Source organism: Pogoniulus pusillus, chromosome 20 (assembly GCF_015220805.1).
Source record: "Pogoniulus pusillus isolate bPogPus1 chromosome 20, bPogPus1.pri, whole genome shotgun sequence".
Taxonomy (NCBI): Eukaryota; Metazoa; Chordata; class Aves; order Piciformes; family Lybiidae; genus Pogoniulus; species Pogoniulus pusillus.
Genome location: NC_087283.1, coordinates 23,367,769 through 23,392,298, shown reverse-complemented (window position 1 = coordinate 23,392,298; position 24,530 = coordinate 23,367,769). Strand labels below are relative to the sequence as shown.

Below are 24,530 nucleotides of genomic sequence, written 5' to 3'. Positions count from 1 at the left end.
CCACACAGAGAAACCTTTTCTTCCCCAGTACCACTTCATGTGTCCCTAAGCCAAGCCCAACCTTCTGGTGCCTCACCTGGGAGCCTGTTCATATTGACCCCTTGAGCAGAAAGTCCTATTCCCATGTACCTGCAAAACAAAATATCAAACAAAGGATCAGTCAGGCATAGAATGGCCATGAGATTTCCTGCAGCAGAAATGCAGTGGTACCAAAAAAACCCACTCCACACATCAGTTAAGGTCTGAAGGCTGCAAAGCCCAAAGGTTGCTCTGGAATCCAAGAGCAAAAGCCAGGATGCTGCAGTGTCTGAGTGCCTGCAGCCTTCTCTAACAGCTACAGCTGCTCCTGACCGCTTCAGTGGGAGGAAAAGGCTACAGCTGGAGTCCTGGGCCCAGTTCTGGGCTCCCCACTTCAAGAGATACAAGAAACTGCAGGAGAGAGTCCAGGGCAGGCTGCAGAGGGGCCTGGAGAAGCTTTGTGAAGAGCAAAAGCTCAGTCCTGGGGCTGACAGCCTGCAGAAGAGCAGCCCCAGAGGGCGGCTGAGCAATGCTCAGCAAGAGCTAAAGGAGCTGTGGGGGACAAGAGGCTGGGGCCAGACTCTGCTCAGTGGTGCCCAGTGCCAGGACAAGGGTCAGTGGGCACAAAGTGGCACCCAGGAGGTTCCATCTGAGCAGAAGGAGAAAGTTATTTGGTGTGAGGGTGCTGGAGGCCTGGAGCAGGCTGCCCAGAGAGGCTGTGGAGTCTCCTGTGCAGAGCTTGCAACCCTCCTTGGCCTTCATTATCATGGACAAGCTGCTGTGGATGCCCTGCTGGAGCAGGGAGTTGAACTGGGTGATCGCCAAAGGTTTCTTCCAACCCCACCCTGCTGGGATTCTTGAATTCTGTGGCCATAAAGCAACCACAAGCTGCAGTTTTGGGTGTTCTGCTTTTTTCCTGTATCAAATTCCCTATTTCTGCCATGAGTAACAAGGGAGTACCCACCACCTAAGGGCAGTCACAGTATGGCTTAGGGTATAGTCTCCAGGAACAGCTGAGAGTGGGCAGAGAGGACAAGAGTAAACTTGTACTATCCAAAAAGATTCTTTCCTTGTCCCACAGCCTCTGTACACAGCTCCCTCAGCAGCAGCCTGCCAGTGTCTTACCCCCAACTCATCCCATCTCTTCCTGGACCTGTGCAAGCACTTTGGAAAGGTGTGCTAGTTTGAAGCAAGTGAGAATGTTTTGGTAACAGAACTAGATAACGGGCAGTGGAATTAAAAACATGGTGTCTACTTCTCTCACAGTCACGCTGAGAGCTCTGGGAAGAAGAAAGACTTTTTCTCCATTTTGTTTCTCACTCTTGCTTTTGCCTTAGACCTGGTCACATCTCATTAACCCTGCTCCTACTAACCCTGCTCCCTAACCTCTTGGCTGCACCTCTTTTCTTCCTGAGAACTGGGGTAAGGTTGAGAGGGGCCGGGGGGAGGTGTTGGGGTGGTTTGAGAGCCCCTCCTGGGGACTCAGGTTTCTGGGAGGGGAGTTGTGCTTTTGTATTGTTTATCCTTTGTATATTTCTGTATATAATTGTATATAACTGTATATATTGTAAATAGCTGCTTGTAAATTCTGCTAGCTGTAAATAAATTGCTTCATCTATATTCCCAGGGTCCGTCTGAGTTAGCTGGGGCAAATACAAAAGTGTGGGGGGGTGGGGTAACCCTCAAAACCATCACAAAAGGCAACACCCTGCAGCTCCACCACACAAGCACTGCCCAGTCCAGCACATTCAGAACTGGAGGAAATGGGACAGAATTTCTCTGTGAACTTCCTTAAGAATTTCCACATCCTTGTTCCCACTCTGCTGCCCAGCAGTCAGTTCTCATCATTCACTGCTCACAGTCTGACCAGCTGTTCCTCTCCTGGAAGCTCATCTACAGCTCTTCACACGCTTGTACACCCTCAGTTCTGCATCTCCTTTGAGCAGCGGCAAGGGAGCAGCACCAGGAGCACCGTGCCCAGCGCCAGCACACAGTGGCTGCTCCAGACAGCAGCGTAAGCATCCTCTCTGCCCCACTGTCTATTCCTCCCCCTCCTAGTCTCTATTACCCTATTTACTTTTTGACTGCAGATGAGAGCTGAGCTGATTTCTCCACGGAACCAGGCCACAAAGAACTTGCCCTTGCGCTGTAAGAGACACTCCCAAGAGCATTTTTCTTCTCAAGCCTGTGTTGTTTCTTCTCCCTCCAGGAGAATTACTTTACAACTGCCCCGCTTTAACTGCTCCTTGAAGCAGCACTCGTTAGCCTCATACCACCAGCAAAAGAAATATCAGCTTGTTATTACTATCACTTCCAGGTCTTTCACCAAGGCAGGGAAGACCAGAGGAGCAGATACCCCCCCAGCAACCCACTGCTGACACGCTTGGCTGCAGGAGGGCAGAAGAGAGAACATTAACACAGGGGCACTCATTTCTCTGCCCTGCTTCCTACCTGCTAACTCACTTGCTCACCCTTCAACTACACCAGCTCCTTCACTTTATCCCACATTTCCTTCACCTTCCCCAAGAAGTTTTGAGCCTGGACTGTGCCAAATGGCTTTTACAGCCCCAGGCTGACCTTTATGCCTTCGACAGGGCTGTGAGGCATGTCAGGGCTCCACAGGAGCACCCACGGGGCTCAGCTGCACCCTCTGCAATTCTCCTCCCAGCCTCCAGATCCACACAAACAGCTCTCTGCTCACTTTGCTTTCAACAGTTTTGAAGTGCAGTAACCTACAAATGAGGAAGCTAAACAGCTCCTGCTGGGCTCTTGCTCATGGACACCTGGAAATCCACTAACAAAGTTCCTCTGCAGCAGTCGTTTCCTTCTTCTGCCTTCCTCCCTAACCTGCTCCTGACAGCACTGACCACATCTAAAGAGATGTCAGAATTTTATACAACAGTAGAATGGGTTTGGCTTGGAAAGGACCTTGAAGACCATCCAGTGCCAAGCTCCTGCCACATCCAGGGACACCTCCCACGAGCACAGGTCACTCAAGGCTTCACCCAGCCTGGCCTGGAACACTTCCAAGAAGGGGGCAGCCACAACATTCCTGGGCAGTTGGTGCCAGTGTCTCCCCACCCTCACTGCCAACGATTTCTTCCACATCTTTCTCATCATTGCACCTGGGTGGGTGCAATCCCAAGCACAGCTCCAGGCTGGGTGGGGAATGGCTGAGAACAGCCCTGAGGAACAGGTCCTGGAGGTCAGGGGATGGTGAAAAGATCAACATGAGCCTGCAGTGTGAGTGCAGCCCAGACAGCAACCTTGTGCTGGGCTGCAGCAAGAGCAGTGTGGGCAGCAAGGCAAGGGAGGGGATTCTGCCCCTTGGCTCTGCTCTCCTCAGACCCCACCTGCAGTCCTGGGTGCAGTTCTGGAGACCCCAACACAAGCAGAACATGGAACTGGTGGAGTGAGTCCAGAGGAGTACAAGAAGATGCCCATAGGGCTGCAGCAGCTCTGCTATGAGGACAAGCTGAGAGAGCTGGGGCTCTGCAGCATGGAGAAGAGAAGGCTTCCAGGAGACTTAGAAGCAGCCTTCCAGGATCTGCAGGGGGCTACAGGAGGGCTGGGGAGGGACTACTGACAAGGTCTTGTAATGACAGGATGAGGAGGAATGGGTTTAAACTAGCAGAGGGCACAAACTGGATGTTAGGAAAGGGTTCATTACAGTGAGGGTGGGGAGATGCTGGCACAGGTTGCCCAAGGAGGCTGCGGATGCTCCCTCCCTGGAGGTGTTCAATGCCAGGTTGGATGAGGCCCTGAAGTGACCTGTTCTAGTGGGAGGTTTCTCTGCCTGTGGCAGGGGCGTGGAACTGGATGATCCTTGAGGTCTCTTCCAACCTAGTGCTGTGGAGGGCCTGTAGGCCCGAACAGAGGCTTCTTTACGCCCCTGCATGCCTAGACATGTTTTTCTGCCAGGACCCCAGTTGTAAACAGGTTGTGTAACACACACACACCCAACTCGTGTATCCCTGGGGTCTGCCCATGTGATCCCCATATTTGGGGGAGTCCAGGCAAAGAGCCTACCTATTATGGTAAGGTTTGGCTTACTGCCAGCCTGATTGGTCACTCTGGATGGCCAAAGGGCGCATTAATCTCGGCCCACAGTCCATAAAGAGGGATGCACAGGAGAACCGCGTGTCCAGATCTGTTCAGCTCAGCTCTCTGACCCACCTGCAAGGATCAGACACAGAGTCTGACCTTCACCTGAAGCGCTCAGCCGCTCATACCCACACGCTCAGATGCCCTTGCACAGCTCCGATGTTCCCTGAGGCACAGACCTCACGCTTGAATCTCAATCGCAGCTAACCTGCCTGCGGACTTGAGAGGCAGAGCTCATTCAAGCCTGCACACACATTTATATACATATGGAGCCGAGAGCCTCCTAAGCCTAAAGCCAGCTATGCATATCTGCAAGCTATATCATTGATCTACAGAGCTCAGTCTCCCAGCAGCCTGGCACACTGCATGCCTGATGCTTTTGCCTGGTAAGAGGACCAGGAAGCAGACCTCTGGATTGTCTGCCCATACACACGGCCTGCTACCCGTGTGAAAGAACCATGCCAAGAGCCAGCACGGACATTCTCCTCCTGTTCCTGGAATCCTGCCAGCTGATAATCCCTGGATGCAGTATCCAGAAGAAAACAGCAGCATCGAGGCAGAGACCATCCCATGCCAGGAGAACAAAGGTTAGAGAAAGAAACCTGTTTACCCCCGAGACTGGGAAGATTTATCATTTCTCCCTCAAGCTGGGAAGATTCCAGCCTCACAGACTCCACAGAGAGACCCCTGAAGTCCGGACATTGGACACAGGCTGTGACACAACCCTGGGAGGGCGATTAATAATTAATAACAAGACTTCTAAGTAAGCTTTGATTCCTCTGTAATATATGTTGCCTCTGCCTTAGAGCAGAAAGTTTCAGCCCACCCTGCTGGGCAAGCAGCATGGCTCCTATGCGGCACTAAGCCAGAAGGGAAACCTCTCTCTGTCAATAGTTTAAATGTTTTGCCAGTTATTGACCAAATCCCTGTATATATTATAGCCTACTTGTTTTCATAACTTTGCACAGAACTAAATATTAATAAACAGTGGTTGGGGTGGCAAGAGTTCATAAATATTAATTTTAATAAATTAAATTTTTATATAAAATTAATATTGCCTCAAATTAATTTCTTACCTCCGCCAAATAGGCGTAGGTACAGAGAACCCCCTCCGCAACACCTAGACCATTCCATGATCCTATCTCCACTCTCAATCTCCCCATTCCCAGCTCAAAGCCATTGTCCCTCCTCCTGGCACTGCCAGCCCCTGTCCAAAGTCCCTCCCCAGCTACTGCAAGGCTGCTCAGAAGGCTCCCTGGAGCCTTGTCTTCTCCAGGCTCAACAGCCACAACTCTCCCAGCCTGCCCCTATAGGGGAGGTTCTCCAGCCCTCTGATCATCTTCATGGCCTCCTCCGGATCCTCTCCAGCAGCTCCAGGTCCTTCTTGGAAGGAAACACAGTGCTCCAAAGGTACCAAAATACCCTGGGCAGTTTAGGAGCAGAGGATTTTAACCTCCTGTTGGCACTCAGGGCAAACTTAATTCTGGAGTCACGGAGAACAGATTCCAGAACACTTCACTGAATTTAGGAGGATAAAGAGAGATTTGTGAGAGTTTCCAACATACCTAGAATGTACAAGATCACGTAGCAAGTCTGACATTCTCTGCAGCAAGGATAAAAGCCTGCAGCCTGCCTGAAAAAACAAAGAGCTCAAGGTGTTCTGCTTGTTGAGCCAGGACCATGCAGACTCCAGTCCTTCACAGCTTGGACACAGACACACAATCAAATACCCTGAGTGTCTTTTGCACTGCTCCAAGTCCCAGGGCACAGGTGAAACTTCCTGCGGACAGCAGCCCTAGAACATTCAGACCTTACTGGCCCCACCCTGGAGATAATCCTCCTCCCCTTGCTTGGTAAAGATGGAAGCAGTTCATCCAGCACCAACAGGGATCCTCTCACCCGTGCAGAGGAAGCTGTCAGCCAAAGGTCAGCTACCATCTGCCTGGCATGCTCCTTCCAGGAGGGATTGGAGGCTGCCAAAAGCAAACCTAACATCCCAGAAGTCTCTGCTGCCATGTGCTGCAGAGCAGCCAGGTAAGATGTAAGGGAAGAGTGGAGTGGGGAGGATTGATAGAAACAGGCCCTGCACAGCCTGCAGTGTGTCCTGAAGAAGGAAGCTCAGTGCTGACACCAGGCCTTTGAGCTGCTCTGATTTCCTGGATCAGTGAAAGGGTTCAGCTTTTTAGGAACAGAGACCAGTTCCTGAGACACACTCCCCAATTAGGACACAAAATATGGCCTGCAAAACACCCCCACCCCAGGGCCCTCCAGTATGAACGACTGCCATGGACAAGGGCAAAGAAAACAGGCTCAGGCTGTGCCAGGGCAGATTCAGGTTGGACATCAGGAAAAATGTCCTCCCAGCAAGGGTTCTCAGGCCCTGGCACAGGCTGCCCAGGGAGGTGGTGCAGTCCCCACACCTGGAGGGGTTTAGAAGCTGCCTGGATGTGGTGCTGAGGGAGGTGGTGCAGTGGCAGTGGCGGCGCTGTGTGCTCTGAGTGTTGGACTTGGCAATCTCAAAGGTCTCTTACAACCTGAACAGTTGTGTGGTTACCAAAGTCAGCCTGAAGGATTCAGTGCTTGGTTAAGTTCTCATGTTGGAGGATCACAACACAAGTGCATGAGCTGTTGGTGGGACTCAGAGTGACCTGGCAGTTGACAGAATCAGGCACAAATGTTGGAGAGGGCAGGAATACAGCCTCCAAAAGCTGACATTGTATTGGATAAGAAAAATGGAAAGGCCATGCTTTTAAGTTTAGAAACCCAGGAAGGGTGACTGAAATGACTTGAGTGACATCTGGCTCCAGGTCTGATTTGTTAAAGGAGTCTCCTTCTCCCCCAAAACATCCAAGAAGGGAAGCAAGCTGTAGTCTTTAAAAAGAAGGGATGACTGAGGAGAGCTTCTTATGGAAGGCTATGAAAAGCCCAGAGGTTCCCAAAGGCCTGCGTGGAGCTGTCCTGGCATGCTTTGGTTGTAAGCTCAGGGCTGTTCTGTGGGGCAGGAACCCCTTGTCCTGGGTGATCTGTTCTTGACTGGAAGAGAGCTGTGTTCAGCTGGTGTGATCAGCTGAGGACTCAGGTGTGGTCCAGGCCTGTACCTCAGGAAGTTCTGTCTTTGCTGGGCTCTGTCCATGCCCTGCCAGGAGTTGGCTGCTCGTCAGCAGAACTGTCCTGAAGCTAGCAGGGACTAACTGGGGTTGGGAGAGGTCTCTGTACGCCATCCAGTTCACCTCCCTGCTTGCAGCAGGGGCCAGGTTCCTCAGAACAATGTGCAGTTGGCTTTCTGGCTCAGAGGGGAGACACAGCAGCATTCCTGGGCCCTTCTGCCAGGGTTTCATAACCTTCATGGATAAAGCATTTCCAGTAATGCCACAGTGGACTTTGTTCAGCTTGGTCTGTTGGTTTTCAGGAGCTTTGTGGGGGTTATCTGAAGACTGCCTCCACTTTCCCTGCTTTGTCTTTTGTTCTGAGGAGAGAGCAGCCACGTTCCCCCAGGTGTCTCCTCATATGTCATGGGGTTTGGCCTCTCACTGTCTCTTGTTGCACTCACTCTTCCTTGTATTGGAGATCTCAAACCCCACTATGACACAGAAGTAGAGAGAAGATCCCTTCCCTTGACCTGCTGGCTGCACTCCTAGGAAGTTGTGCTGGGAGGAGTTCTTCTTTGTATTGTTTCATAGGACCATAGAAGTAGTGAGGTTGGAAGACAGCTTTGAGACCCCCAAGTGACTCAGAGCTCACAGTGCCACCACTGCCGCTCAGCCACTGCCACTGCACCACCTCCCTCACCACCATATCCAGGCAGCTTTTAAACCCCTCCAGGTCTGGGGACTGCACCACCTCCCTGGGCAGCCTGTGCCAGGGCCTGAGAACCCTTGCTGGGAAGACATTTGTCCTGCTGTCTGGCCTAACTGTGATGATCTTCCTCTCCCATTCTTTTTCATGGCTTTCTCAAATCTCTTAATGTTGCAGGTAATTGTCTGAGCCTGGAGCGTTACCTCGTGGCTGTGTTTCTGCAAGCACTTCTTTCACCCTCCATCTTCTGTCATTTGAACCAGGTCCTGGTCTGTGAGGTAACCTGCTTCTGGTGAAGGACCCTGTCCCAACCTCTGCATTCCAGCAGGGGCCGTTTGCTGGCACTTATCGCATATGAAAAAAGCCCAACCCCAGCTGGCTGCAATCTCCTCTCAGGGAGGGGCAGACAGCAAGGAGGTCTCCCTCAACCTCCTCTTCTCCACATTAACCACTCCCAGCTCCCTCAGCTGCTCTTCCCCAGTCCTGTTCTCCAGACCATTCCCAACCTTTGTTGCCCTTTTCTGGACCTGCTCCAGGCCCTCAATGTCATTCTGAAAGTGAGTGGCACAAAACTGACCCCAGGAATCCAGATGCAGCTTCACCAGCACGGCTGAGAGAACAAGAACATGGCCACAACCATTCCTGGTTCACAATAATTTGCTCTTCAACTTCTCTTCCCATCTAAAGCTTAAGACAAACTTCAAAGCAAGGCCATAATGACTGCAGAACTGTGAAGAGAATTTGAAGACAGCCTAAACCAAACCTGCAGAGAACCTGCAGACCTCTGAGCCGCTCCCAGCATGCTGGGTTCAACTGCGTCACCCACAGGTTCCAGCCAGCAGCCCCAGATACCGGATAGCTCCTTATGGCTCAGACACCTGATAGCTCCTTATGGCTCAGCTGCTTTGACCTTCCCCTTTGCTAGGGATTTCCGTGCCACATCTGAGGGGTGAAATGAGACTCAAGCCCTGCAAAGCCTCAGACTGACAAAATCACTCTGTTCTGCTGAAAACTGAGAGCCACCTGGGGCAGAGCAGCCCCAAGGGGATCTCCAGACCTGGGCATGTTTGGTTGGGAAGCTGCAGCCCGCAGAGGGAGCTGGGGGTGCTGGTTGGCAGGCACTGAGCAGAAGGCAGCAGTGCCCAGGTGGGCAAGCAGGCCAGAGGCATCCTGGCTGGGCTCAGGAGCAGGGTGGGCAGCAGGTGCCCATCCCCCTGTGCCCAGCACCGGGCAGGCCACAGCTGGAGAGCTGCGTTCAGCTCTGGGCCCTGGCTGCAGGAAGGACACTGAGGGGCTGCAGCCTGTGCAGGGCAGAGGCTGGAGAAGGGCCTGGAGCAGCTGGCGGTGAGGAGGGGCTGAGGGAGCTGGGGGGGTCAGGCTGCAGCAGAGGAGCCGGAGGGAGACCTCCTTGCGCCCTGCAGCTGCCTGCAGGGAGGCTGCAGTGAGGAGGGGGCAAGGGGCAGGGGCAGAGATGGCTCCAAGCTGCCCCAGGGGAGGGCCAGGCTGGAGCTCAGGAGATATTCCTGCCTGGAAGGGCTCTCAGAGCTTGGCACAGACTGCCCAGGGCAGGGCCGCAGTGCCCATCCCTGGGGGTGCTGCAGAGCCTGTGGGGCCTGGGGCCTCGGCTTGGGGTTGGCACTGCAGTGGGGGGAGGGTTGGGGGGGCTGAGCTTGGAGGCTTCTCCCAGCTGGATGTGTTCTGGGACTCTGAAAAAAAACTCTCACCCTCAGCTCTACCACCACCAAATCTTCAGCTGCTTTCTGAACCTGTGGGTGCAGAAGTTCTCATTTCCTTGATGCCAAATATTCCAAACCAGTTGTGTGCACACAACAAACTCAAAACCAGTTTTGCAGCCCTTCTGGGCAGCACCAAGCACCATCCACTGCTCAGGTTTTGACCTGAACAAATCAGACCAGCCAATACCACTCCACACAGATCTCTGCAGAATTTGCCTGCCTGGATCATCCTTGGCTTGGGAGGTTTCAGGTGTGGGCACACTCCACATGGGGCAAACCATTCATTGCACCATGCAGTCTTTTTTTTTTTTTTTTTGAGAGATGCAGAGAGTCACAGAACTATTTTGCTGAAAAAGACCTCAAAGATCACTGTGTCCAATCTGTTGGGACTAAGCCATGGCCCTCAGCACCACATCTACACAGCTTTGCTATCCTCCAAGGGTGAGGATTCAACCACCTGCCCTGGGCAGACTGTGCCAAGGCTTGGCAACCCTCAAGGGGAAGAATGTTCCTCATGTCCAAACTAAACCTGCCCTGGTGCAACATGAGACCTTTTTCTCTCATTCTATCACTTGTTCCCAGGGAGCAGAGCCCAGCCCCAGCTGGCTGCAGTCTCCTCTCAGGGAGCTGCAGAGAGCAATGAGGTCTCCCTCAGCCTCCTCTTCTCCACACTAACTACCCCCAGCTCCCTCAGCTGCCCCTCCCCAGCCCTCTGCTCCAGACCCTTCTTCACCTTTCTTGCCCTTCTCTGGACCTGCTCCAGCTCCTCAGTGTCCCTCTGGGAGTGAGAGTCCCAAAGTTGACTCCAGGGTTCGAGCTGTGCCCTCAGCAGTGCCAGCCCAGGGGCACAATCCCTGCCCTGCTCCTGCTGCCCACACCACTGCTGATCCAGCCCAGGCTGCTGCTGTCCTGAATGCCCACCTGGGCACCCCCTGGCTCCTCTTCAGCTGCTGCCACCCAGCACCCTCAAGGCCTTTTCTGCTGGGCATTTTCCAGCCATTCTGCCCCGAGCCTGGAGCCTTGCTGGGGTTGCTGTGAGCCAGGTGCAGGACACAGCCATTGGCCTTGTTGAACCTCATCCCATTGGCCTCAACCAGGGATCCAGCCTCCACAGAGCCTCCCTGTCCTCCAGCAGATCAACACTGACACCCAGGTTGGTGTCATCTGCAAACTTTATGAGAGCGCCTTGATCTCCTCCTCCAGATCACTGATAAAGAGTCTGAAGAGAAATGGCCCCAGTTCAATAAGCCTCTTCAAAGAGGATACACAGAAGTGTCCTCAAGCAGGAAAAAAACCCCAAACCCAAAAATCTTTGTTTAGGGTTTCAAGCAACAATCCTTTGAAATCCATCACAGGGAAAAACTAAAGCCAGGAATCCAAAGCCATCTGCTCAGCAGAGAACCCTGAACCCTTGGAAGTCCCTCCCTCTCCATCAGAAGCTTCCAGGCTTCCGCATCACAAGATCAGTTCCAAATGGAGCAGCCAGCCCAATGTAGACCTCTGGAGATCAACCAGCCCAATCCTCCTGCCAGAGCAGGGCACCCACAGCAGCTTGCCCAGGGCGGGGTTGGAACATCTGCTGAGATGTAAACTCCACCACCTCTCTGGGCAGCCTGCTCCAGGTCTCCAGCACCCTCAAAGTAGAGAAGTTCCTGCTTAGGTTTAGATGGAACTTCCTGTGTTCCAGTTTGTGCCCACTGCCCCTGTCCTGTAACCAGTGACACCTCAGACAGAAGGACTGCTCCCATCCTCCTGATGCCCCCCAGTAAGTGCTGATCAGCACCGCTGAGACCCTCCCTCAGTCTTCTCCAGGCCAAACAGACCCAAGTCCCTCAACCCTTCCTCACCACAGAGGTGTTCCACTGCCCTGATCACCTCTGTAGGCCTTTTTTGCACTCTTTCCAGCAGTTCTCTGTCTCTCCTGAACTGGGGAGCCCTGAACTGGAACCAGGGCTCCAGATGTGGTCTCACCAGGGCAGATGGGTAGGAGACACTTTTCCTGATGCATCCCAGCACTCCACTGGCCTTCTTGACCACAAGGGCACAATACTGGTCACAGTCATCTTGATGCCCATCAGGAAAACAAATGAAGCACCTTGGCAGAAAGACCGAAGAGGCTCCACATACCTCTGCATTGCATGTGGCCAGCAGCATGACCAGAGTCAGATGGAATTGAAAGAGACTTTGAATACATATTTCCAGAGATGGGACACCTACAATCTCTCAAAAGACAAAGATTTTTGGTTCCCTGAACCAGATCCTAAATACTCCATCAGTGAATATCAACATGTGTGAAACTATGACATTCAACAAAGCCAAGGGCAAGCTCCTGACTCCGGGTCAAGACAACCCCCAGTATCAGCCCAGGCTGGGGATGAAGCTTGGGGAGCAGCCCTGAGGAAGACCTGAGAGTGCTGGAGCTGCAGAGCTGGAGATTAGCTGGCACCGAGTGCTGCCAGCCCACCCCAGCCCTGCCCTGGGCTGATCTTCAGCAGTGTAGGCAGCAGGGGCAGGGAGGGGATCTGCTGAGCTCTGCTGAGACCTCCCCCTGCAGTGCTGGGGCAGCTCTGGAGTGCTCAGCACAGCACAGACAGGGACCTGCTGCAGCAGGGCCAGAGGAGGCCACAGCAGGGCTGGCAGGGCTCTGCTGTGAGCCAGGCTGGCAGAGTTGGGGGTGTGCAGCCTGGAGAGCAGAAGGCTCCAGGGACACCTTCTGGTGGCCTTGCAGTGCTGGGAGGGACTCCAAGAAAGCTGGGGACAGCCTTTGGAAGAGATCCTGTTGTGGCAGGCCAAGGGGGCACGGCTGGAACTGAGAGGGGGAGATTCAGACTGGTGGCTGGACTTGGTGATCCCCAAAGTCTCTTCCAAACTAAACGGTTCCATGCCTCAGGTTCTAACACACACATTGCACTGGTGGCACTTCAGAGGCTATCAGTCTCTTGTGCAAAGCTCTGACCTATCATTCTCCTTGCCTGAGGTTGGCCCTGACTCAATGCCAGGCTTAGAGTGGTGAGGAATGATAACCCCTATCAACTCACCACCTGAAACCACACCATGCCTGTCACACTGCAGGGGGGATTTTAAGGCAGTGTGGCACAGAAAACTGCAGCTATATCCCACTCCTTAGCCAAGCCATCAGCATTTTGGAACCACTTGCTAATGAAGCATAATGAATCTCTGGAGGGAAACAGGCTCTGGTTTGACTCATGGATATTGTGCTTCAGAAACAACACTGTCAGGCTCCAGCAAGAGTCCCATTTCCCCAGGCAGAGGTCAGGAAAGACAAATAATTCAAGACTGAAAAGAAGCAGATAAAGGCAAGAAGTAAAGCTCTGAGGAGCTCATCAACAACAGCCTCAAGTGTCAGACACGCTGTAGTGCCACTGCACGATGGCCCCGCAGAAGGCACAGAGGCTCCTAAAGCCCAGGAGCATGGAAGGGGTGAGCCCAGCCAACTGGTAACCTGACACCTGTGCTGGGGCTGCTGAGCAGCAGGCACTGACAGAAAATCAGAGCTGGTCTCAGCAGACCAAGCTATCGGACCCCCAGCTTCACAGACAGCACCGAATGAGCAAGGCCCTTCAGGAGGGCATCTTGTCCCAGCCCACAGCACAGACACCTCCAGATACAGAAGGCTGCCCAGGGCCACATCGAGTCTGACCTTGCATGTCTTCAGATCCCTTCCTATTTTAGGATCATGTTCAACTGGTATCTGTCAGCTGTGGGAAGGCTCAGATCTGGCCCTTTTCTGTGTTACCCTCGAGAAGGTAAAAAGCTTGATGGCCTGATCAGCAGTGGAGGGGCACTGACAGGCAAAGAACACAGAGCAGAGCTAACACCTGCCTTGAGCACCACTGACCAAAAATAAAACAAACAAACAATACTAAAAGCCTCACCAGGCCAAAACCACTGCTAGGAGCTGACCAGAATAACCAGCTTCTCCATCTGTCACCACAAGCACCACAGGAACACTAACTGCACAATGTACTGCGGCCAGAATCAATCATATCTGAAATTAAGTTGTCCCACCAGCCCGGCTTGCTCCAGGCCTCATCCAGCCTGCCCCAGGCAAGGGGCAGCCACAGCCTCCCTGGGCAACCTGTGCCAGTCTCTCCCCACCCTCACTGCCAACAATTTCTCCCTCCTCTCCACTCTCACTCTCCCCTTTCCCAGATCAAAGCCATTGTCCCTCCTCCTGGCACTGCCAGCCCTTGTCCAAAGTCCCTCCCTAGCTCTCCTGCAGCCCCTTCAGCTACTGCAAGGATGCTCTAAGGTCTCCCTGGAGCCTCCTCTTTAGCTTCAACAGCCCCCAACTCTCCCAGCCTGTCCCCACAGCAGAGTTTCTCCAGCCTCTAGTCATCTCCAGGGCCTCCCCTGTTCCCTCTCCAGCAGCTCCAGGTCCTTCTTGGGCTGGGAGCTCCAGAACTGGACACAGTGTTGCAGGTGTGGTCTGAGCAGAGCGGAACAGAAGACTCAAGCTCCACGGTGGATGAAAAACCCTTTAGCAGTTTATTATCTCTGAGCCTCATAAGCGAAGAGCCAGAGCTTTGCAGCTTGCACAACTCGGCCAGCAGAGCCCTGCTCCACTCACCCAGCCCACAGCATCCAAACTCACTCTTCTCATCACTGCCTGATTTAGCCTATTAACTGCAAACACATTCTGTGGGGCTGAGCCAGCACCACCTGGTACAGAGCTTCTGAGCATTGCCAGGACTTCGCTGCTTTTCCCTTTCCGTAAGTGAGAAACAAAGAAGTTGTCACAGCCTGAAAGCCAACCGGCAGCAGCACAGCGCCCCAGAGCCCAGCGGCCGCTGGGCAGTACCCCAGAGCCCAGCGGCAGCGTCCCAGAGCCCAGTGGCCACCGCGCAGCACCGCAGAGCCCAGCAGCAGCGCCCCAGAGCTCAGCATTCCAGAGCTCAGCACCCCAGAGCCTAGCGGCAGTGCCTCAGAGCTCAGCATTCCAGGGCTCAGCACCCCAGAGCCCAGCGTTCCAGAGCTCAGCGCCCCAAAGCCCAGCGGCAGCACCCCAGAGCTCAGCGCCCCAGAGCCCAGTGGCTGCCGTGCAGCTCCCTCTCCTCCCCTTAGTTTGCTAATTCCACAACTGTTTGGATCAGAAATGTTCTCCCAGGTGGCACTGAGCCCAGGGCTGTGCTGTAAGGCAGCAGGCTCACTTGCCTATCCGAAACAAAGCCCTTACGGCCCCAGCTACCAACTGCACACATTCCAACCTCCCTCCGAAAAAGCTGCTCCTGATACTGCTCCCCTTCCCCAGAGTTCAGCAGAACGACAACAAAAAACAGCCGGCTGATGGAGCCTCCTCAAAAAATCAGCCTCCACACTTCAGAGCAGCAAGGCTCAGGCAGTAGCTGAGCGAGCAGGATTCGCTTAGGCAAGACTGTTTGCAAATGGGAACATGGCCAGAAGGTTTTACTGCACCCCCTTGGGTGTATTTATGTGTTGGTTTAGTAAGTGAAGGTCTGTGGGACAGCACAGATTCAAACAGACCTGCAAACAGCACAGCACTTCTCTGTGCGGGGCTTAGAGTCTTGGAAACCAGGATGGAAAAAAAAAATCAAAAAGGGGGGAGGAAATCAAATATTTACAGGCTTATCAGCTAGAAAGAAGGGATGACATAGCATGTGTCCCTCAGGCTTCCCTCCAGCTACATCCAGCCACGTGTGACACCAGCTCTAAGCAGCTGATGGGCACACACACAGAGCCACTCCACTACACCCACGTCAGGCCTTCCATCAGCGTCTGGAAGCCATCGCAGTGAAAGGCTTTACAGAGAGTGGTCACACGCCCGTGTGCTGGGCAGACACCGAGAGCCGGCAGGGGAGCAAGAGGGGGGCAGACCACTTGTTACTGATGGAAAAGCTGCTCAAGGAGCACTACAGCATAGAGGAAGGGGCACAAACCTGGCACATGGAACGGCAGAACCACAGAGCTTTGACTTCTACCACCTCAGAGTGGTGTGGAACCACTCCCTGTGTGTTCAGCAAAGACAAGGTGAAGAGAAGAAAAACTAGAGAGTGGCAACTAAATTCTCCTCTGCTTTCTGATGATAAGAACCAGCTCCCCAAACCAAGAGTGGCACAAGCAGCAGACCTGATTTGGTGCATTACCCTGCCTCCTTGGCAAGCCTGGCAGCCCTCCCTTCGCCAGAAGAAATAAATCGAATACCAAACAACCCCCCCTCAAAACCCAAAGCTAGTAAGTACAGCCTAGAGCCAGCAGGATGAGAAGTGAGCAGCGCTCTGCTGGAGCTCACCTCTCCTGACCCCAGAGGACTGTGGCTGTACCTCAGCCCACCAGCAGTGCAAGATCCAAAGCTAAGCAATGCTGGCAAATCCTCAAAGCTGAAGAGCACCAAAGGGACCTTTTGCATGCTCTGCTTGCTTCAAAACAGTAAACCAGGCCAGATTTTACCAATGATGAGGCATAAAAGCAAGGGAGGTCTTCATAAAGCATTTAATTTCTCTCTTTAACAACAGGACCTTTAGAGAGGAGATGCATTCAAGGGCAGGGGAGAAAGCAGTGCAGAAGAGGAAGCTCTCCTAGCAGCTGTGGGTGCAGGACCCTGGCAGGCCAAGGCAAGTTTCTGTGCTGCTGCAGGCCCTCCTTCTGGGCTCTGCAAAAGGGAGCAGAGAATTGATCTGCCTAAGAAACTGCAGGAGCAGAGGGGGTGTGCTTTGACTGCCAGGACACATGGGGTTGGAGGCAATAGAGGGCTTAAATCACATCAGCCCCACCAAAGTAACGGGAGGGAGGACTTAAAAAGGTGGCTCTGATATTTCAGTCATTTCTACAGCTCAGATTTCTCCACCAGTGGTGTCCTGGCACCTGGTGTCCTTGATGCCAGCTCAAGACCCCCCTGCCACAGCATCTGACAGACAGGCACATGACAGACCAGAAAAGGGCAAACATAACGCCCATCTTCAAGGGATAAAGGATGACCCTGGGAACTACACAGCAGTCAGTCTCACCTCTGTGCCTGACAAGATCATGCAGCAGATCCTCCTGAAGGCTCTGCTAAGGCAAATGGAAAAGAAAGCAGAGGTGGTTGGTGGTAACCAGCGATAGCTACACCAAGAGCAGATCATGCCTGACAAACTGAGTGTCTTTTTATGATGAAGTCACAGAAACAGTGGACAAGGGCAACTGAAATCATCTACCTGGACCTGAGTAAGGCATTTGGCTCTGTCCCACATGACATCCTGGTCACCAAACTGGAAAAACACAGACTTGATGGGTGGAGCACTCACTGGAAAAAGAATTGGCTGGATGGTGGCATGCAGAGAGTGGTGATCAAGGGCACAATGTCCGCCTGGAGACCAGTGCCAAGCGGCATCCCTCAGGGGTCAGTGTTGGGACCAGTGCTGAGTAACATCTTTGTCAGTGATATGGACCCTCAGCAAGTGTGCAGATGACACCAAGCTATGTGACACAGTCGACTTGCTAGAGGGCAGGGATCCATAAAGAAGGACCTGGACAGGCTGCAGAGCTGTGCACCTGGGTGGGTGCAATCCCAAGCACAGCTCCAGGCTGGGTGGGGAATGGCTGAGAACAGCCCTGAGGAACAGGTCCTGGAGGTCAGGGGATGGTGAAAAGATCAACATGAGCCTGCAGTGTGAGTGCAGCCCAGACAGCAACCTTGTGCTGGGCTGCAGCAAGAGCAGTGTGGGCAGCAAGGCAAGGGAGGGGATTCTGCCCCTTGGCTCTGCTCTCCTCAGACCCCACCTGCAGTCCTGGGTGCAGCTCTGGAGACCCCAACACAAGCAGAACATGGAACTGGTGGAGTGAGTCCAGAGGAGTACAAGAAGATGCCCATAGGGCTGCAGCAGCTCTGCTATGAGGACAAGCTGAGAGAGCTGGGGCTCTGCAGCATGGAGAAGAGAAGGCTTCCAGGAGACTTAGAAGCAGCCTTCCAGGATCTGCAGGGGGCTACAGGAGGGCTGGGGAGGGACTATTGACAAGGTCTTGTAATGACAGGATGAGGAGGAATGGGTTTAAACTAGCAGAGGGCACAAACTGGATGTTAGGAAAGGGTTCATTACAGTGAGGGTGGGGAGATGCTGGCACAGGTTGCCCAAGGAGGCTGCGGATGCTCCCTCCCTGGAGGTGTTCAATGCCAGGTTGGATGAGGCCCTGAAGTGACCTGTTCTAGTGGGAGGTTTCCCTGCCTGTGGAACTGAATGATCCTTGAGGTCCCTTCCAACCTAAACTATGATTCTGTGATCCCTTCTCAGAAGGGATCCCGTGAGCTTTGGGCTCCTTGCATTCCAGCAGAGGCCACTGGCACAGCCTCTCCCATTTCTCACCTGCACCCTCAGTTCCTGTCTTGAGCATGCAGGCAGAGTGCAGAAGAGCAGGGGAACTGCGCTCAGCACAGAGATGCCAGCTTTCGGCACAGAAGAGCACAACTCCTCAAAGCACACCTCCTGAAATTCCTTTCACTAAAGTGCTTCTTGATCAAACCCTCTTTGAAAACCGAATCCTTCACATTTGAAGCCTAAAGGTTGGAAGAGACACAACCTCCGCAAGAGAAACAGCAGCGCCAGGCGGTGCTCACCTCAGCACTCCGACAAGCTGCAGAGCAGAGACTTCACACTCAAAGCACCTATTCTGGAAATAAAGTCAGGCTCCCCTCCCCTTGCTCAAGGGCTCCAAGGGACATGCTTTATCCCTTAAACTACTTGAAAACTTCCTTCCATTCCCTCCAATTCCTGCTTTAGATTCCTGGACTTTCACTCCTCTAAACAGAAGCCACCACAGTGCAATAAGCGCTGGAGAGCTTCCTAGGAGACGTTCCTGCTGCAGGAACTGTCACAACACATGGAGTCTCCACTAGGCAGATTTCAAACTGGCACAGACCAGGCACACAAAGGCACTTGCTCAACTGACAGACAGGCAGCAGCTGCAATATAAACTCAAAAGCACAACCCCCCAGCCTCACGGTGTGTGAGAAGAAAAGTTGAGCTCTTTCAGCCAGCAAGAGAAGCACAAGGCACAGCAACAGCTGAGACACAACAGCAGCTCTCACAGGCTCAGCACTGCCCCAAGCTCAGAGCCCAGCTGCCAGCATCTCCTCTTGGTATCGCTGCAGTGTCAGTACCTGGGGCTGGAGCTCTGAGAGCACTCCTGGAGAGTAACTGCAAGGACAGAACACAGCGAAAACAACCACAGACCATCAAGACAGAAAGCTCAGACCCTGAGAAACAAGCAGCAAGTTCCATTATCTGCCCATAAGATGGATCTGGGAAGAGGGTTCATGTGCTGTTCATGACCTTTCATCACGTGATTGCTCTGGGAAGTTGTCTAGAAGCTCCCTGCCAGTTATTTCCATTTCAGCAGCTACAGAAACTGAGCAATTGCAAGGTTTCAAAGCAGTTAATCCCCAAGTCAGTGGAGTGAGCAAATAGAGAGTTCTTTTCCCTGCACTGGTAAAGCACCCAGCCCAGCAGCCAGCTAACCCAGCAACGGTTACAGGCCTCAGTGCAGCACAACTCAAGAGAATATCAGAACCACAGCATGGTGCGGGGGTGGATGGGAGCTCTGGAGATCATGACCTCTAACTCTTCTGCCAGAGCAGGGGCACCCAGGGCAGGGCACACAGGAACACATCCAGGGGGGTTTGGAAGCTCTGCAGAGAAGGAGACTCCACAGCCTTTCTGGGCAGTCTGGTACAGGCCTCCAGCACCCTCACACCAAACAGCTTTCTCTTCCTGCTCAGATGTAACCTCCTGGGTTCCAGTTTGTGCCCACTGCCCTTTGTGTTACCACAGAACACCATGGGGGAGAGTCTGGCCCCTTTCTCTTGCCCCCCACCTCTCAGATATGTGTAACCATTGATCAGATCCTTCTCTTCTCCAGGCTAACCAGCCACAGGGCTCTCAGCCCTCTCTCACAGATGTTTAAGGCCCTTCATCGCCCTTGTAGCTTCCATTGAACTCTCTAGCAGTTCCCTGTACCTCCTGAACTGGGGAGCCCAGAGCTGGACCCAGTACTCCAGGTGTGGTCTCACCAGGGCAGAGCAGAGGGAAAGAAGAACCTCTCTTGACCAATGCACTCCAGCAGACCATTGGTCCTCTTGCCCACAAGGGCACACTGACGGCTCCTGGAAAGCACACCGCTCACCAGGACTCAAAGGTGCTTCTCCACAGAGCTGCCTTCCAGCAGGACAACCCTAATTCAACAACCTGTTGCAAGTCTCTCTACAAATAAGACACTTCTCATCTATGCAAGGACAACAAAACATTCCAACAGTAAGAAGTTAGGACTGGAATGCCGGTTTCTCCCAGGACCAGAGACAAAAGACATTCCTGAGGGACTGGACAGGATTCCCTAACTGCACTTCAGACCTCCTGCTGAGTGCTGTCCCTTCTGTGACAATCATCCTTCAGCAAAAGGCCAAACCCACCCAGAGCAGACTGATACCTTTAGAATGACTAAAAATTTAACTGTACAAAGGCAGCAGAAAGCCAGAGGTTGCCAGAAGTGCCCCTTCCTTGTGTGCCCATCACTCCCAATGGCCTTGGCATGGCTGTCGAGGAACAGCCCAGTTTAGTCACATCTTGGATCAAAATACTGCCCAACGTGGTGAGCAGAAGGCTGGGCAAGAAACCACAGCCAGTTCAGCAATCTGATGTGCTTCCCATGCCACCACCAGAAAAAACATTCTCAGATTTAACATTCTGGTTCCAGCAGTCTCCCAAGCTTCCATGCTTACTCCCTGACACAAAGAGGATTCTCATCCCAGACTGATGAGAAGCAGGAGATGAACCAGCACTGAGTGCTGCCAGCACAGCCCCAGCCCTGCCCTGGGCTGATCCCCAGTAGCGTGGGCAGCAGCGCTGGGAGGGGATTCTGCCTCTCTGCTGAGACCTTACCTGCAGTGCTGGGGCAGCTCTAGAGTCCTCAGCACAGACAGGGACCTGCTGGAGCAGAGCCAGAGGAGGCCACAGCAGTGCTGGCAAGGCTGGAAGGGGAGAGTTGGGGGTGTTCAGCCTGGAGTAGAGGAAGCTCCAAGGATACCTTAGAGCTGCCTTCCAGCACCTGAAGGGCCTCCAAGAGAATCGAGGAGGAACTCTGGACAAGAGCTGGGAGTGACAAGGAGCAATGGCTTTGAGCTGAGGGAGGAGAGAGTGAGATGGAGGTAAGGAAGACATTCTTCCAAGTGAGAGTGGGGAGAGACTGGCACAGGTTGCCCAGGGAGGCTGTAGAGGCTTCAAGGATGGAGGTATTCAAGGCCCAGGTGGATGTGGCCTTGGGCAGTCTGGTGTAGCAGGAGGTGTTCCTGTCCATGGCAAGAAGGTTAGAACTAGATGTTCTTCAAGACCTCTTCCAGCCCATCCCATTCTGTGATACTCTGTAGTGCAAGCTGTCAGGAGACTTCAGCCCAAATTCAGGTCCTAGACTGGAGCTGCCAGGAGTAGCACAGATTCCAGCTTATATTCACAATCCTCTGATTTCCCTCTTTAGCATCTTTGCCTTGATCATGCACATCTCCTTCCAGTTCTCCAGTACTGCTATGACTGCTTTCCACCAAGCAAATGTCTCTCTCACAGTCCAAAATTGAATTCAAGGTTCCTCCCTACTCTCTCACTCTAATTCTGAGGTATCCTAATTCCAGAAATCTGAGTCACCATGCCCAGCCAGCAAAGGGAAAAAACTCAAACTACATCCAAAGTTTCCCCAACTTGCCCTTGTCACAGGGCACAAAAAGCAGCTCTGGAAGCACCTCTGCTTCCAGGGCCTTCTCCCACATTTACGGCTGTCAACCAGGAGAATGCAACCTCCCCGTGATGAACCTGCCCCCAGCAACCATGGGAGGGCTAACCCTTCTGGAAAGGAGGTCAGAGCACGGGAGATGTGCTGTGCACATCAGCAGCTGCTGAGCTGCAGGACCACTTACCCATCTCTGCCTTTACTGACGATCTTCACCTCAAAGTAGTAAATGCCGCAGGCGGCGGGGATGGGGTGCGTGGCCCTGACCGAGGCAGCGTCTTTGTGATTCTTACCATGACCTGGGGAAGAACAGAATCGTTGAGTCCTGGTGGGCCCTGAGCTCTAAGGCACCATCAGCTAAACACAGCAGAGATCTGGTCCGGCAGAAAGCCAAACATTCCGAGCACACCTTCAAGAGAACGGCAACACACAACTTGCGCTGCCGACACAACGACCCTGCAGCCTCTCTTGTTTTTGCCGCGAAGCTCCCGAGAGCCGCTCACAGTTCCACCTCTCCCCCTCCCCACAGGACTCAAAGACCAACACACACAACCCAAAGACAAAAACCTGATTACACAAGAGGGTAATGACATCAGTGTTTACTTCCCAGGCAGGAAAAGGAAGAACGGGTTCTGCAGCGAGTAGGAAGGGAGCAGAGCCTCCAATACCGAGCGAGAAAACCAGCAGAGCGATTCCCCGCGTCCTGAAACATCTATTTCATGTTCACGCACGGAGCCAAGGCCCCAGTTACACAGCAGGGCCATGCCATCCGACCCCCCGGCCGGGTTTGAAGCAGGATGACTAAACAGACGATGTGGCGACAGAGGCGCTGGGGCCCGGGCTGGTGACACTGCAAAGCATTATATAAGGCAGCACAGCCCGCCGGAGGCACAGTCCTCGGCTCCAAGCCACCCACAGGAACCCGGCGCGGGGCTGCAGGTCGGCCACGGCCACCCGCGACACGTCGCCCGCTCTGCAGCCGGACTCCGGCGGCCCACGCTCCCTGCTCTGCTCCCCGGCTGCGCCGGCCCTGCTTCCCTTCCCCAGGGCTGCCAGACCCTCCGGCCGCCTCAGCGGAGGCCCGGCCCGCCAGTCCAGCCGGCCCCTCAGGCGGCCCTGGGGAGCGGCTGGGCCCGAAGGCCGCTCCGCTTCGCTCCAGGCCGAACTCAAACCCCAGCCCGGTGCCACCGCCCCAGTCCCAGCACCTTTGTAGTGGACGCGGAGGTTGCCCTGCGAGAGGCCAATGTAGTTGTACTTGTCCTTAGGGCTCCAGGAGCGCGGCAGCGGCGTCTCCGCCTGGTTGACGGCAGGGTAGAGGCGGCGGAGGCGCCGGCTCAGCTCCTGCTCCTCCGGCGGGCACGGCAGCGCCGCGCTCCCCCCGCGCGGGCTCTCCGCCTCCGCCATCTTGGACCCGCTTTGTGTCAGCGGGCGGGGAGCGAGGCCCGGCCCCGGCCGGCAGCCAATGGGCGGCGAGCGCGGCCACGGCGGGCCGCGGGGCACGACGGGAGATGCAGGCCGCGCCGCGCCGGCCCGGGGCCCTCCGCGCCCGGCGGGACCGCGGCTCCCAGCAGGCGCCACGCTCGGTGCACCCCCGGCGCGCTGCACGCTGGGAACGCGACTGCCGCCGCCTGCCCCAACCAGCGCCGCCGCCCGCGGGACTCCCGCTCCCAGCGTGCCCCGCAGCAGTGGCACGCCGAGCGGCCGCCCGGCCGCTGCCGGCTCCCACCGGCTCCCACCGCCCGGCTCCGCTCGGGGACCGGCTTTCGCCGCCACGCCGTGTGGGGAGGGTAGCGCCCTTCCGCCTAGCTCGCCCCGGGCCAAGCCGCTGAGCAGAGCCAGCCTCTCGCTAGAGCGGGGCTGGGTGCCCCTGGGGCTGCCGCAACCGGCGAAAGAGTCCGTTGCGTCAGGCGCTGGCGGGGCGGCTACGGCGACGTGAGGGGTCCTGAGGAGCGTCTCCATGGCGGCGGCTGTAAACAGCCCCGCGGCGCGCCCCGCCCGGCCCGGGCGCCGGCCGGACCCCGCAGGGAGAGACGAGCAAGGCGCAGAGCCGGCGGCAGGGCAGCCCCGCGGCGCGGCTCTCCACGCAGCAGCCGTCTGGAAGCGTACACAGTGCGGAGAGCTCCCCAGCGCTGCCCCGGGGCCTCCAGCACGCTTCTGAATGAGGAGCAGGCTCGCTCCCAGCGGTCCGAGGGACTTGACTTGGTGGCTAATGGGTCCGACTGCAGAGGGCTTGTAACGAGTGTTTGAGGACACACCTGATGGAGAGACTGAGAACCACTTCAATATAAAACCCGGGTGGAACAGGAGTGGCCACTCCTGGGTGTCCAACATCCTGCAATCCAAGCGTTTCTGCAGACCACGGGAACCCGGGCTTAATTTTCTCTGAACGAATTACTCCAAATTCTCATTCCCAAAGGAATCCTGTAGTAATGGGGGGGGAAAAAGAGGCAGAAGGAAGAGAATAAAGAGAAACAAAGAGTGACCAATGGCAAGGGGCTTCATAAACACGTTTATGCTTTGGGAATACCTTTTGCTGTCACACACAGGATGTCTTTCAGCCCAAGAGAACACTGCTTAGTGCTACCATAGTCTTCCTATAGTCCAGGTACAACACAGGGATCTGACCTTCCTCTCTGAACAAGCTTCACTCCACTGAGAAAGACACCTTGGAGACTCTCTCTGCTCTGCAGAGCTTGCCACTACACTTCACAGAACACACACGAGCAGCCATCCCATCCTGTCCCACGGCATTAGCATGAGCTCCATCTGAGCAGCGTCATTTTACTCTGGAACTGTACCCTAACTGACTTCTTGCTTGTGGGTGCCTATGCCCAGGGGAGAGAAGACTTTCCTATGAGGTATTTGAGATGGTAGATCAGAGATGGAGACAAAATACATTGTGCTAGCAGTACTTTCATAGTGGGTTCCATTTCTGGGAGGAAAACCAGCTCTCTCAATTCTGAACAATGTGCCACTGAATGTTTTCTCAACCCTTTCTTCTCTCAAGCTCTACAAAGATCTTTGAATTCACCGTAGACAGCTTCAAGACCTACATGCCCTTGCTGACAGCTATAAAAGATGGTCAGCTCTTGGACTTCAGCCTGTGGCAAAAAAAAAAGTTGCCAGTCACCAGCGGTGTTCCCCAGGGCT

At 54.3% G+C, this 24,530-nt stretch overlaps 1 protein-coding gene across 1 annotated transcript in view; it reads right to left on the bottom strand.

The window, feature by feature from the left end:
- Window positions 1-22,860, bottom strand: part of RANBP10 (RAN binding protein 10) — a 96,547-nt gene extending 73,687 nt beyond the window's left edge. The window contains 3 exon segments of the mRNA XM_064160699.1: window positions 77-129; window positions 21,568-21,679; window positions 22,586-22,860. Coding sequence (XP_064016769.1) covers window positions 77-129; window positions 21,568-21,679; window positions 22,586-22,784 — 364 coding nt within the window. The 5' untranslated portion in view covers window positions 22,785-22,860.
- Between the last annotated feature and the right edge of the window lie 1,670 nt (window positions 22,861-24,530).